General features: G+C 45.0%; 1 protein-coding gene across 2 annotated transcripts in view; it reads right to left on the bottom strand.

The window, feature by feature from the left end:
* arfgef1 (ADP-ribosylation factor guanine nucleotide-exchange factor 1 (brefeldin A-inhibited)) overlaps nt 1-11,934 on the bottom strand; it is a 49,452-nt gene that overhangs the window by 1,312 nt on the left and 36,206 nt on the right. For both annotated transcript variants that reach the window (XM_017453125.3, XM_017453126.3), the window contains 20 exons: nt 11,708-11,859; nt 9,570-9,698; nt 9,237-9,395; nt 8,932-9,076; nt 8,502-8,592; nt 8,362-8,402; nt 7,471-7,640; nt 7,184-7,335; nt 6,528-6,700; nt 6,096-6,256; nt 5,424-5,554; nt 5,107-5,236; nt 4,855-4,990; nt 1,903-2,041; nt 1,733-1,802; nt 1,521-1,647; nt 1,245-1,384; nt 997-1,165; nt 545-683; nt 82-199 (listed from right to left, as the gene is read on the bottom strand). In XM_017453125.3, the coding sequence (XP_017308614.1) occupies nt 82-199; nt 545-683; nt 997-1,165; nt 1,245-1,384; nt 1,521-1,647; nt 1,733-1,802; nt 1,903-2,041; nt 4,855-4,990; nt 5,107-5,236; nt 5,424-5,554; nt 6,096-6,256; nt 6,528-6,700; nt 7,184-7,335; nt 7,471-7,640; nt 8,362-8,402; nt 8,502-8,592; nt 8,932-9,076; nt 9,237-9,395; nt 9,570-9,698; nt 11,708-11,859 (2,672 nt within the window). The remainder of the gene's footprint in view (nt 1-81; nt 200-544; nt 684-996; nt 1,166-1,244; nt 1,385-1,520; nt 1,648-1,732; nt 1,803-1,902; nt 2,042-4,854; nt 4,991-5,106; nt 5,237-5,423; nt 5,555-6,095; nt 6,257-6,527; nt 6,701-7,183; nt 7,336-7,470; nt 7,641-8,361; nt 8,403-8,501; nt 8,593-8,931; nt 9,077-9,236; nt 9,396-9,569; nt 9,699-11,707; nt 11,860-11,934) is intronic.

Below are 11,934 nucleotides of genomic sequence, written 5' to 3'. Positions count from 1 at the left end.
ACACACGATTACAACTCTGAAGGAGACGTGATGATGACAAACGAGCAGTGTGAATGCAGCGAGTTTGAGAGCAGCACTCACCCGTTCATCGCTGATCTTCAGCACTTTGGTGAGGAAGAGGAGCAGCAGGTTAGTCCAGGCCTCGCGGTGACTCTCCGACGTCAGCTTGAGGAAATAATCCACGGCATCACTGCACACGCTGCACAACACGGAGACATTGCCGTGACAACACCGTTACTGTAAATACTGAAAACTTCACTTATGAATGCAGGAATGTGAAGGGATGAAAAGTTTAGAGTGTCGTTTCTACCTCGCATTAATACAAAAGGCAGTGAAATTCAGAGCGAAGGCGCAGATAAAACGCACCGCCTAAAATAAAAGGCTTGTGGTGTGAAGAGTTCTGTAGGACTCCGAAGTTATCGTGGCTCTCAAGTGGCACAACGCGAGCGTTCGCCCTGTCGTTCAAATCCCATCCTTCCATGAGTCACAGAAGTAAGTGTGTGAGAGAAAGTGTGTGTGTGTGTGTGAGATGGCAGTATCTTACTTGAGCAGACGTCTCTGCACCTCCTCCCAGGCGTCCCGTCTGCTCGGGTCTGTGTACATGCGGAAGAGGATGCGCAGGCCACAGGCCAGACTGCTCGTCTCCTGTTTCAGCAGGTTGGGTTTGGACTTCCCTTTAAAACCTAACACACACAGACAGACACACACAGAATCGTCATGCTTAAAGACCTTCCATTATATGAAAGAAGAAAAAGAAACTGCATCAGATATCTCGTGTCTTTTCTTCATGTGAGTTACTCAAACAGCTGTACAGCCCCAACATGTGATCAGTCAAAATCTTTCTAGAACAGCACTGTTTTGTTACAATGAAGTACAAGTCTCCTAGTAAACGTGTAGCAGTGTGAAAGCCTGAGACAGACACACACAGACACACACAGACACACACAGACACACACAGACACACACAGACACACACAGACACACACAGACACACACCAGCCTTCCACAGCGCCGTCCTCTGCTCGTTGTTGGAGTTGAAGTCTTTAGCGAAGCGATGCGACTCCAGCAGGCAGTCCAGCAGTTTAAACAGCTGCTCCGAGGTCAGGTAGCGGTACATTCCCTGATCCTGCGTCTCCACCTGCACGTCGGCGTCCAGAGCGTCTCTCTGCGCGACACGTTTAAGCGCGAGGGTGAGCGGATTTCGGTTTTTAAAACCCGTAGATCGGTAAGGAGCGTGTCCGTACCTGTGCTGCCGCCAAGTTCTCGGCGTCCTCCTTCTTGCTGGTGGCCGGGAAGAAGACGATGTTGTCGATGGTCTGGATGAGCTCCAGCTGCACCACGCACTTAATGAGGAGTGCTGCGAACAGCCTCTGCTCCTGGACTCCTGCGGGACGGGACACACAGGGACACACACACTGCCGAGTAAACCTCTCGTCTCGACTCACACACACTACTCACGTGAAAGTGTAAAGGTGATCAAAATGTACACACACGTTGACTTGAGCTGGTTTTAAACTTGCCTGAAGCCAAACTGAACTGACTCGGTCTCCGATTCTCTGCCAGCGCCTTGTCCTTCTCCACACTGCTCACAGAGTGCTGGTCCTCTGCCCGGGTCTGGATGTCCACAGACTTCTGGGACGTGGAGTCCTGTAAAAATGCCAGGCACGATCCATTAATCGGTGGATTAGTGCCGGTGTTCTGTTACAAGGCGTGAGCACTCTTTTGTGCGTACCGGTTGTTTGTCCGAGTCCGGCTGAGTCACGCGATCACCGTCCGGCCCGGCCGGCTTCCACGTCAACAACCTGAGAGGAAGACGTGACACAAATAAACCGACCCGTGCCTTCAGACAGAACAGACGCTGCGATTCTGAGATGGGCGCCGAGGAGGGCGATGGGAACTCACGCGTGTGGGATGGTGGTCTTGAAGATGTCCAGCATGCAGTTGCACGTCTTGTCCCAGGTCTCGGGCGTGAACTTCTCTCCGTTCAGGATCACGACGTTCTCCAAGCAGTTGGTTCCGGATCTCGCCAGCTGCTCGTTATCTTGGGGGAGGGGGAAATGATGCAGTAATCAAAACCATGTCAACAATTACGACTGTAACGTCACGTATTCAGAGATGACGTTTAACGCCGCAGAACACTACCGCAGTCACAAGCGTCAGCATTAAAGGGGTGATGACGTGTTTGTTTTTTTTTACTTTATTTTATTATCTTCCCAGAGGTGTAATTATAATATTAGTAAAGTGTTGTTGCACAAAAAACACACAAAATTTAATCATTTATGAACTTTTTTCCATCCTGTCTCTGACCCTCTGACTGAAACGATCGGTTTTACCTTGAAGACTTCAGTGTAAGCGCCCACTGCTATGATTAGGTCCTTTGCATCATTGCCTATGAATTAATTATCATCGACGCCGCCTGCAATAACACGTGCGGAGATATTTTCAGTGTATGCAAATGTATTTGCCGGTGTGAGATCACAAATCCCGCCCTATCCGGACGAGCCGTGCTTGGAGCTCGGTTAAAGGAAGGCTCTTTTTTTTTTGTACCGAGGAGGACGTACAGTATTAAGTGATGAAACTTACAGGACGTTTTAATGGTACAATGACCTCTTACATGTCAAAATAAATGTCATCCATCCACCTATCCATTCATCTTCTATACCGCTTATCCTTTTCAGAGTCACGGGGAACCTGGAGCCTATCCCAGGAAGCATTGGGTACAAGGCGGGGTACACCCTGGACAGGGTGCCAATCCATCGCAGGACACAATCACATACACATTCACACACTACTGACACGCCAATCAGCCTATCATGCATGTCTTTGGGGAGGAAACCGGAGTACCCGGAGGAAACCCCCGCAGCACGGGGAGAACATGCAAACTCCGCACACGCAGGGCCACGGTGGGAATCGAACCCCCGACCCTGGCGGTGTGAGGAGAACGTGCTAACCACTAAGCCACAGTGCGCCCCAATTTCATGTCATGACCCCTTTAAATAATTTGATTAAGCACTAAAATATATATATTTTTTAAAAGAGAGTTGTATTAGAATTTGAATAATAGTTCTCATCCTGTTATTAATCTCGTAAGTCTGTTATCACTGTACACCTTTTTTACAAGCTTTTTAAGATCATAAACAATTCAGTTGTGCGTCTACAAACTTTTGACCGGTAGTGTCATGTGTTATGGGGATAAGGGATAAAAAATAAATAAATAAAAACTTGAGAACATGCTGTTACAGGTCAGTGAAAAGCGGCTTATTTTCTAACAGCAGCACACCTTTAAAATGTTTTACTCCTCTTATCCCACATTTTTAAAGGAAACCTCGAATATTTGAATATCATTTGGAAAAATAATAGTCACTTGTTGCTTGGTGATGAGAAATCAGGATTCAGCGGTTATTCAAAACAAAATAAAAAATTAGAAGTTGCTTCAACTTGAACGAGACTGAAGCTTGTTATGAGAGTTCTTTATATACATAAATAAAAATGTATTATCAGAGCCCTACTCGAGGGAAAGGAGAGCGAGAGAGAGAGAGAGCAAGAGAGAGACAGCGCGAGAGAGAGAGAGCGAGGAAGAGAGAGAGAGTGTGTGAGAGATTGTGTGTGAGAGCGAGAGAGAGCGAGAGACTGAGCGAGAGAGAGCGCAAGAGAGAGAGAGAGAGAGAGAAAGACAGCAAGAGAGAAAGACAGCGAGAGAGAAAGACAGCGAGAGACATCGAGAGAGAAAGACAGTGAGAGAGAGAGAGAGAGAGAGAGAGAGAGAGAGAAAGACAGCGAGAGAGAGAGAGAGCGCAAGAGAGTGAGAGAGAGAGAAAGACAGCAAGAGAGAGAGAGAAAGACAGCGAGAGAGAGAGAAAGACAGCGAGAGAGAGAGAAAGACAGCGAGAGAGAGAGAAAGACAGCGAGAGAGAGAGAGAAAGACAGCGAGAGAGAGAGAAAGACAGCGAGAGAGAGACAGCGAGAGCGAGAGAGAGACAGCGAGAGCGAGAGAGAGAGAGAAAGACAGCAAGAGAGAGAGAGAAAGACAGCAAGAGAGAGAGAGAAAGACAGCGAGAGAGAGAGTGAGAGAGAGAGCGAGAGAGAGAGAGAGAAAGACAGCGAGAGAGAAAGACAGCGAGAGAGAAAGACAGCGAGAGAGAGAGAGAGAGAAAGACAGCGAGAGAGAGAGAGAGAGAAAGAGAGAGAGAGAGAAAGACAGCGAGAGAGAGAGAGTGAGAGAAAGACAGCGAGAGAGAGAGAAAGGCAGCGAGAGAGAGAGAGAGAGAGAGAGAGAGAGAAAGGCAGCAAGAGAGAGAGAGAGAGAGAGAGAGAGAAAGGCAGCAAGAGAGAGAAAGACAGCGAGAGAGAGAGAAAGGCAGCGAGAGAGAGAGAGAGAGAGAGAGAGAGAGAGAGAGAGAGAGAGGCAGCGAGAGAGAGAGAGAGAGAGAGAGAAAGGCAGCGAGAGAGAGAGAGAGAAAGGCAGCAAGAGAGAGACAGACAGCGAGAGAGAGAAAGACAGCGAGAGAGAAAAAGACAGCGAGAGAGAAAAAGACAGCGAGAGAGAGAGAAAGACAGCGAGAGAGAGAGAAAGACAGCGAGAGAGAGAAAGAGAGAGAGAGCGAGAGAGAGAAAGAGAGAAAGACAGCGAGAGCGAGAGAGAGCAAGAGAGAGAGCGCAAGAGAGTGAGAGAGAGCGCGAGAGAAAGACAGCGAGAGAGAGAGAGAGAGAGCGAGAGAGAGAGCGCAAGAGAGAGAGAAAGACAGCAAGAGCGAGAGAGAGAGAGAGAAAGACAGCGAGAAATAGAGAAAGTTTCTTTTCTAAAAAGAAAAGTGTGTTACTTCGAGTGTGCACACATCTGGATGGGATTCTCACCTTGCTGCACACACCAGTAGAGCTGAGAGAGGATGTTGTCCAGCAGAACATTGCTGAGAGACTCGAAGTACTGCGTGAAGACGTCACAGATGGCATAAAGTGCGTGGTTGCAGGTTGTGGTCATCCACTCTGCTTTCTACACACACACACACACACACACACACACACACACACACACACACGTCAGTGTCACGTTAATTATCTTAACATCATTATTCTAAACAGAAAAGACAACTCTCGCGTCACCTTTACCTCGGTCTGCTGCTCCGGCAGCTTCATATTGTCGAAGATTCTGAAGACGATCCGGAACAAGTCTTGCCACCAGTGTTTCTCGTACGTGTGACCGTACGTCTTCATCACCTCAAACATCACCGTCAGACCCCTGAGGCAGTTTAAACAGAGTAGTAATCTCCAAGAGCAGCCCAGCATCACTAACATTATTCTCAATAAACAATCATTACATGTGTGGAAAATGGAACAAAGTTGTACGTTTAATTTGTAGTCAATATGTAATAATGAGTAATAACTGCTCGATAGGACTTTGTGTGTGTGTGCGCTCGCACACTCACCTGGTTCGGACGTCCAGCTTGCACCTGTTGATGATGCAGGAGAGCTCGAACAGGATGGGGAACCAGCCTCGCACCCACACCCGATCCTCTGGGGCTACGTTCATATCGTCGCTAGTGTAGTCTTTAAAGGCCTGCCAAGGAGGACGACAAACTCGCATGATTAATACAGCTAAGCTTTTTGCGTTTGTGTGCCAAAGATCTGAAACACATTAGCAATAAACACTGGTCAGACTCCATCTACTGCACCAATGACTCCAAAAATAGTTTACAAACATCGTTTCTCATTTTATATTTACATTTGTTTGTATGCAATTTGAAATCATTGTACTTTATTCTATTTATTATTATTATTAATAATAATAATAATTGTGGGGGATTAATCCCATTCGTACCACATTTAATCATGTAAAGATCAAAAGGATTCTTCCTCAACCTGGCAACCCTCCCGTCTTCTCTCAGGATTCGGGCCGTATCAAAGACACACCAACAGCCCTAATCCTCATTAAGCAAATGCGTAAACCATTACACATTCTAAACCTTTTACAGCTCTACCGTAGCCAAGGCTCGGAGTAAACTCGACTCGGTGTGAAATTAGAGCGTTCTGTTCCTCAGCCAGACTCCAGCTCTGCGTTTCTAATACAGGATTAAAGTCTTAAGTTCATTAGCGCTGACCTGAGGCCTGTCGGAGACGTATTTGGCGCAGTGGCGGATCAGTCGGATGGCCTCCATGCTGGTGTCGGGGAACGACGCGTTGCAGGCGAACTCGGACAGACACTTCACGGCGTCCTGGAAGGAGTCGATGGTGGCAGGAAAGTGCTTCTCAAATACATTCGCTGTGAAAAAGGAGAGGCAGTGAGTACTCGCACCTCGACTCGGCCTCACGCAAATCCGACACCAACTTTCACTTATACACGACTCCAAAAGACACGAGAGTGAACGGTATTTACGAGTGCCAGATTTCCAGGAGTTAAATTTGCAGTTTCCAACCTTTATCTCTAGCCATAGCATCTGTACACAAACAAACGTGTGCGATTAGCACAGACTGACTAGCCTGCCTTAAGTGGGTTTGGGCCAAAATACAAACACTGCATCCTGGTTACTTACTGACGATGTGTCCGGTGGTCTGGAAGGCGAGCTCCACGATGCTCTCGTCCTGATCCGAGGCTGCTAGGTGGAATACTGAGAAAATGTTCTTCCAGCCTGAGCGGATGTTCCCCGCCTGCGAGTTCACCATCTGAGCTATGCAGCGTACCACCATGTCTCTGATAGTGGGCGATCTGTATGAGGTAAATAAATAATAATTAAAAAAGGCGCCGATAACACCACGCGCCTCTATTTCTCCATTTCGAGCCACAACGGCGAGCACGCACACACAGACTGATTTATTCTCCACAATGCTGAGCTAGGCCGTAATCATTTTCGACACTCAAGCGCGAGAGCGTGACTGCTTGCCGGCTTGGTTTAATAAGAACCGCACTGCAGGGTGTGTACATAAACGCCTCGTTACAGAAAACTTCACCATGTCAATGGATACATTAATGTTCACTGTTTTAACAGCATTTTTTTAAAAAAAATGCACTTATTACTGTGCTTATTTTAGGTGCAACGTCTGTCTTATAAGTCCCTATGAATTAGCCGTTACTACAGAAACAATAACGTATTCGAATGAGCGCGTTAATATTAAAATGTGTGTGCCAAACGAGTACGGATTATGATTTGGCGCATGAGCCCAGTGATAAGGACGAGTACACGGCGATTACCTGTTCTTTTTCATGATGTGCTCAAACGGCCTCAAGAAATCCTTCTGAAATCTGAAGTTGGCCAGTTCTCCCTTCTCCAAAAACTTCATGGACAACTGCCTGAGCGAATCCACGGCGAAGATAGCGACGTCCTCGTTGGGATTACAGCCCACCTGCGTGGAAAAAGAGGCACGACGAGAGAGAATTTCAACAAGTTTGACTCCCGATGCTAATCTCGGCAATCCACCTAAAAATAAGGTACGAACGTTTCGCTCGGGTTTGTGGATCTGTGACTAATCGAATCTGACCTTGTTGAAATGATCTCCAATCACTTCCCAGATCCTGGACCACTGGAGCCTGATGCGGCCCATGTTGTAGTAGGAGATCTCAACAATCTTCTGCAGGCTGAACATGCGCGGGTGGGTCGGAGAGGCCAGCTCGTCCATGGACACAGCACACAGCCAGCGCACAAAATCAACTGCAAATAAAAACAAACAAAAAAAAAAACCCAAATCAGTTATGATGTCTGCAAAATGATCATTTAATTACACATTAGCAGGAAAACGTTTTTGTACATACAGAGTTTATATTTAATCACATTTAATCACCGGTACTGCTTCTGATGACAACAACATAACTGTGTATTTATGGACTTATTAAGTGGCTATTTTGATATCCCCATATCATATTAAGATAGATATATATATATATATATATATATATATATATATATATATATATATATATATATATATATATATATTACTTACACACACATACACACACACACATACATACACACACACACATACATATACACACACAGGAGGTTGCTAGGGTGTTCTGGGTGGTTGCTAAGGTCTTGCTAGGGTGTTGTCAGGTGGTTGCTAGCATCTTGCTAGGTGATTGTTAGGGTGTTCTGGGTGGTTGCTAGGCAGTGGCTAGGCTGTTATGGGTGGTTGCAAGGCGGTTGCTAGGTTAGGGTGGTAGGTAATTAGACTGATCTAGACCCCAGACGTTTCCAATTAGGTGCAACTTGCTTCAAATAAAACACAAACTCACAGATATTTCTTTAACATTTGATTATCTGACTGTAGTGTTTACAGTGATCCCGTTGTTTCTTTCACCATAAAAAGAGTGTTGTTTTAAATAATGATGTATAATATACAGTATATATATATATATGGTCATATACTCACCTATAGCATTACCATCCAATCTAATGGATCCTGTGAATATTCTACATTTAAAAAAAGGCAATATTAGTAAATAATCAGAAAAGAAGGGACCAGGAATTCACCCTAGTATAAACACTGGAGCATCACAAGCTGTACTGTACCTGTCCACAGCAACCACAACGCTCTGAGAGCTGGTCTCTCCGATGGATTCTTGAATGCTAGCAATCTGCTTCCGGTCTACATTCCCACCAACTAAAAAGAAAGAAAGAAAAAGAAGAAAAAAAAAGCTAAAAGAACAAATATCTGTAGTGCATATGGATGGAATAAATAAACAACGGGATTGCCCGATGCAAAGAGGAGATACTGGTACCACCTTAAAGTTTCGATAACGATAACAACATGTCTTGATGTGTTTTATTCCTCTTATATCACAGCAATTTTCCATAATTCAGACTTGGTGTGGATAAATTGTATACTGCGGATACACCTTTCACATATTTATTTTAGAACGTTAGCATGAAATGAAGTACAATTTCAAGTTAAATACGGGAGATGACTAGCATTTATATGAAGATGTTCTGGTGTACTGACCGAGGCCCAGGTACTCGTCTGGACTCTGCTCTTTGGTGCTAATGATGAAGCCATCTTTGCCCCGAACAGTCCCGGATATGTAGCGAGCCTTCACCCCTGTACCGATGAGCTGGGCCAGCTCCAACTGACTAATGCACTTCAGAATCTGCAGGAACCACACACACACACACACACACTTCTTCATAAGTATGCATTATCTAAGTGAATAAGCCTCTTGAGCTAGTAGGTCATTTAGTTCATATTTTAAGTGCATCAGTCATGAGACGGGCTCTTGATGAAAACCCCAACTGTAGCAAAGCTCTCACCTCGTGCCACGAGTTTCCCAGGTAATTCCCATCAGTGTGAGCTACTGTGATAAGGGTCTTGATAGTATCGATGTTCTTCTGCTTCATCTCCGCGATCCCAGAGCTGGCAGTGAGCAAGGTGAAGCGAGCCAGAGCCTGCACATACGCATCTCTCTCCAACTGAAACCATCAGCACAGCACATTTAGTACATTTCTTCGTTCTCATTCCTATCCTTTACACCCACTCGACTTCCTACCCTTTACTCCCACTCAAACAGCGCTGATACAACTGCACTACTAACTTAGATTCATGCCGATAAGACCTTAAAGAGGAGCAAAGATTAAGATACGTACTTGTATGGTGAAGATGCAAGCTATTCTGATGGCGCAGCGAATACCCTCCAGGCACAGAGATGCTACCTCGGTGTCATCGCAGTCCTGCAGACCCACGCTGAAGGCCGCCAGGAATGGGGTCCAGGCCAGCTACAGTGTCGGAAATGAAAATTGTGGGCCGTGAGACTATTAAACTAGTTGTCTTTCCTCCCGTTTACAGAGACTGACATTTTCCATCTGAGCGTACAGTATACGGTAAAAAGCTACCAGAATGTCATTAGAACACACATCTGCTTACTTGTTCACCTTTCCTCGGGGTATTATAAGCTAAAGTATGGTAATGGTGACATTAAACATAATAGATATTTTACCCATGGTATCATGCTGAGTTGTAGCTTTAATAAACTCTATAAAAAAAAAGCTCAAAACCTCATCATTACATCCTCTAAGCACAGAGCAAAGGTCAAAGGTCGTTCGTGCAAACGCAGGAAAGCTGGCATTTGAGGAAAATGTTACAGTCACCCTAAATGAATAAAAACGTTATTCTGATTTGACCCTTTCATAGAAATTCATTCGACATTAAAACACGACAAGCCAGTGATACTGCATCCCATCAGGTCTCGATATGCAAATGAGCCAGTTTAAAAGGACAGGAAATGGGAGCATGGTTTGGAATATGCGTTTCCAATTCGCATATTCATATCTATATTTTCTGATGTGTAGAACTACAAGGATTTATTATTCAACTGAGACAATATATGCATTTAAAAAAAAAAAAAAAAAAAAAGCTTGTTAATGTGAGTTGCTATGTTTTTAGTCTCACAGGCCAGACTTGAAGCATTTGCTAGAGAGTACATTTACTCTGGTCTGGTAAATCTACCAAGACCAGCCTACTTTCATGGAAAAAGGTCGTCTAGCTGACATGAATGCAGATCGTTTCCTGCAGCTTGTGGGCAAAACATTCACTGTGTCAAACAAAACTCGACTAACAGGGTTCATACAGATGCTTTATAATGAAATTCCAGGACTTTCAAAGACTATACAAGACAATATAGTGTTTTTTTTTTTTAATTCCAATTAAAAAAGTTAATAATAATAATAATAAACCGACGGAATGTGCATGTGAATGGGCATTGCTTCATCTTCACCATAACATCAATATACTCCAGGTGAGTGACAGGAGAACTACTGCCAACAGACTTTCAATGGAAAGCCACTAGATGACGTCATCCGCTAATTTGCATATCCATTACATCATCGAGTCGTATTTGCATTCAGCCTAGTGTCAGCCCTTGACATCTGTTTACTTCTTTCCTACTCTGTGTGATCACGTACTGCATTTTAAAACAGCCGAATTCCCGATAAAGCTGTTCTCATTTACGTACGTTTTCCATTTCTGTGAATGAATGTGCTGCTCCTCTCTGCCACTCACTGAAGGATTATATTCGTGTTCTATCGAAAATAAACACTAAAGTTATTTCACATTTAGTGACTTTTTCTAATTCAAGCCCTTTTTAAGCAACACTAGATTTTTAAAAATGGCTCTTCTCAAGGTTTTCCAGTACTTACATTTCAAAAAGCCAAATTCAAGAACCTTGTACGAACCCTGTAATATCCTTTAAACCTATTTTCCCGGCACTCAAGTAACTAGATCTTGCTCTGAAAATCTCATTAGCTGCGTCCGAACATCCCTACTACTCTACTATACAGTAGACGAAAAGCTGTAGACCAAAGCAGTAGCATATATGAAAGCTCCGTGTTCATAAAACAGTACGCGAGAGAGATACGCGGGTGACCTGCTGCTTCCACGAGATTCTGGACACCGCGCTGTCCCATGAGGCAACAGGACTGGCGCGCGGAAGAGCTGTCGGAATCAAAAAATAGCAGAAGGCAGCTCATCAGTTCTTTTTAAGTTGTAGGTCACGTGATTGTGCCGACATGGCGTACGCAGTATGTCTGGATTGTATTCGTCCTACATGCATATCACCGATCAGTGCGTACTGAATCGAATGCAGTAGGTACGTGTTGTTTTTAAGAGTTTGTGTGCACAGGAAATGCAGAGATAACGTTAGGTCTTGGGGAAACAAAACCACAAATGATATCAGACTCTCAGTAGCTCTGGCCAGAGCATATGAGGTTGATACTAGTGTGTTTTGTACCTTAAACATAGGCCTGACGTGCTCCAGGTGGGTGGCGCTGGTGAACGGGGCCTGAACGTGGCTCACTGCCTCCATCAGAGCCTTAGCCGTCTTCGCCATCTGCTCCATCTCCACGTTGTACAGCAGCCGTCTCTGTTTCTCACTGGCCACGCCTGTTTCAAACAGCAGCACACACAGCAGTGCTTACTCTGCTCGTCTGGTTCAGTGTACGAGCTACGTGTGGTCGA

Source organism: Ictalurus punctatus, chromosome 23 (genome assembly GCF_001660625.3).
Source record: "Ictalurus punctatus breed USDA103 chromosome 23, Coco_2.0, whole genome shotgun sequence".
In the NCBI taxonomy this organism is placed as follows: domain Eukaryota; kingdom Metazoa; phylum Chordata; class Actinopteri; order Siluriformes; family Ictaluridae; genus Ictalurus; species Ictalurus punctatus.
This window is presented reverse-complemented; position numbering and strand designations above follow the sequence as displayed.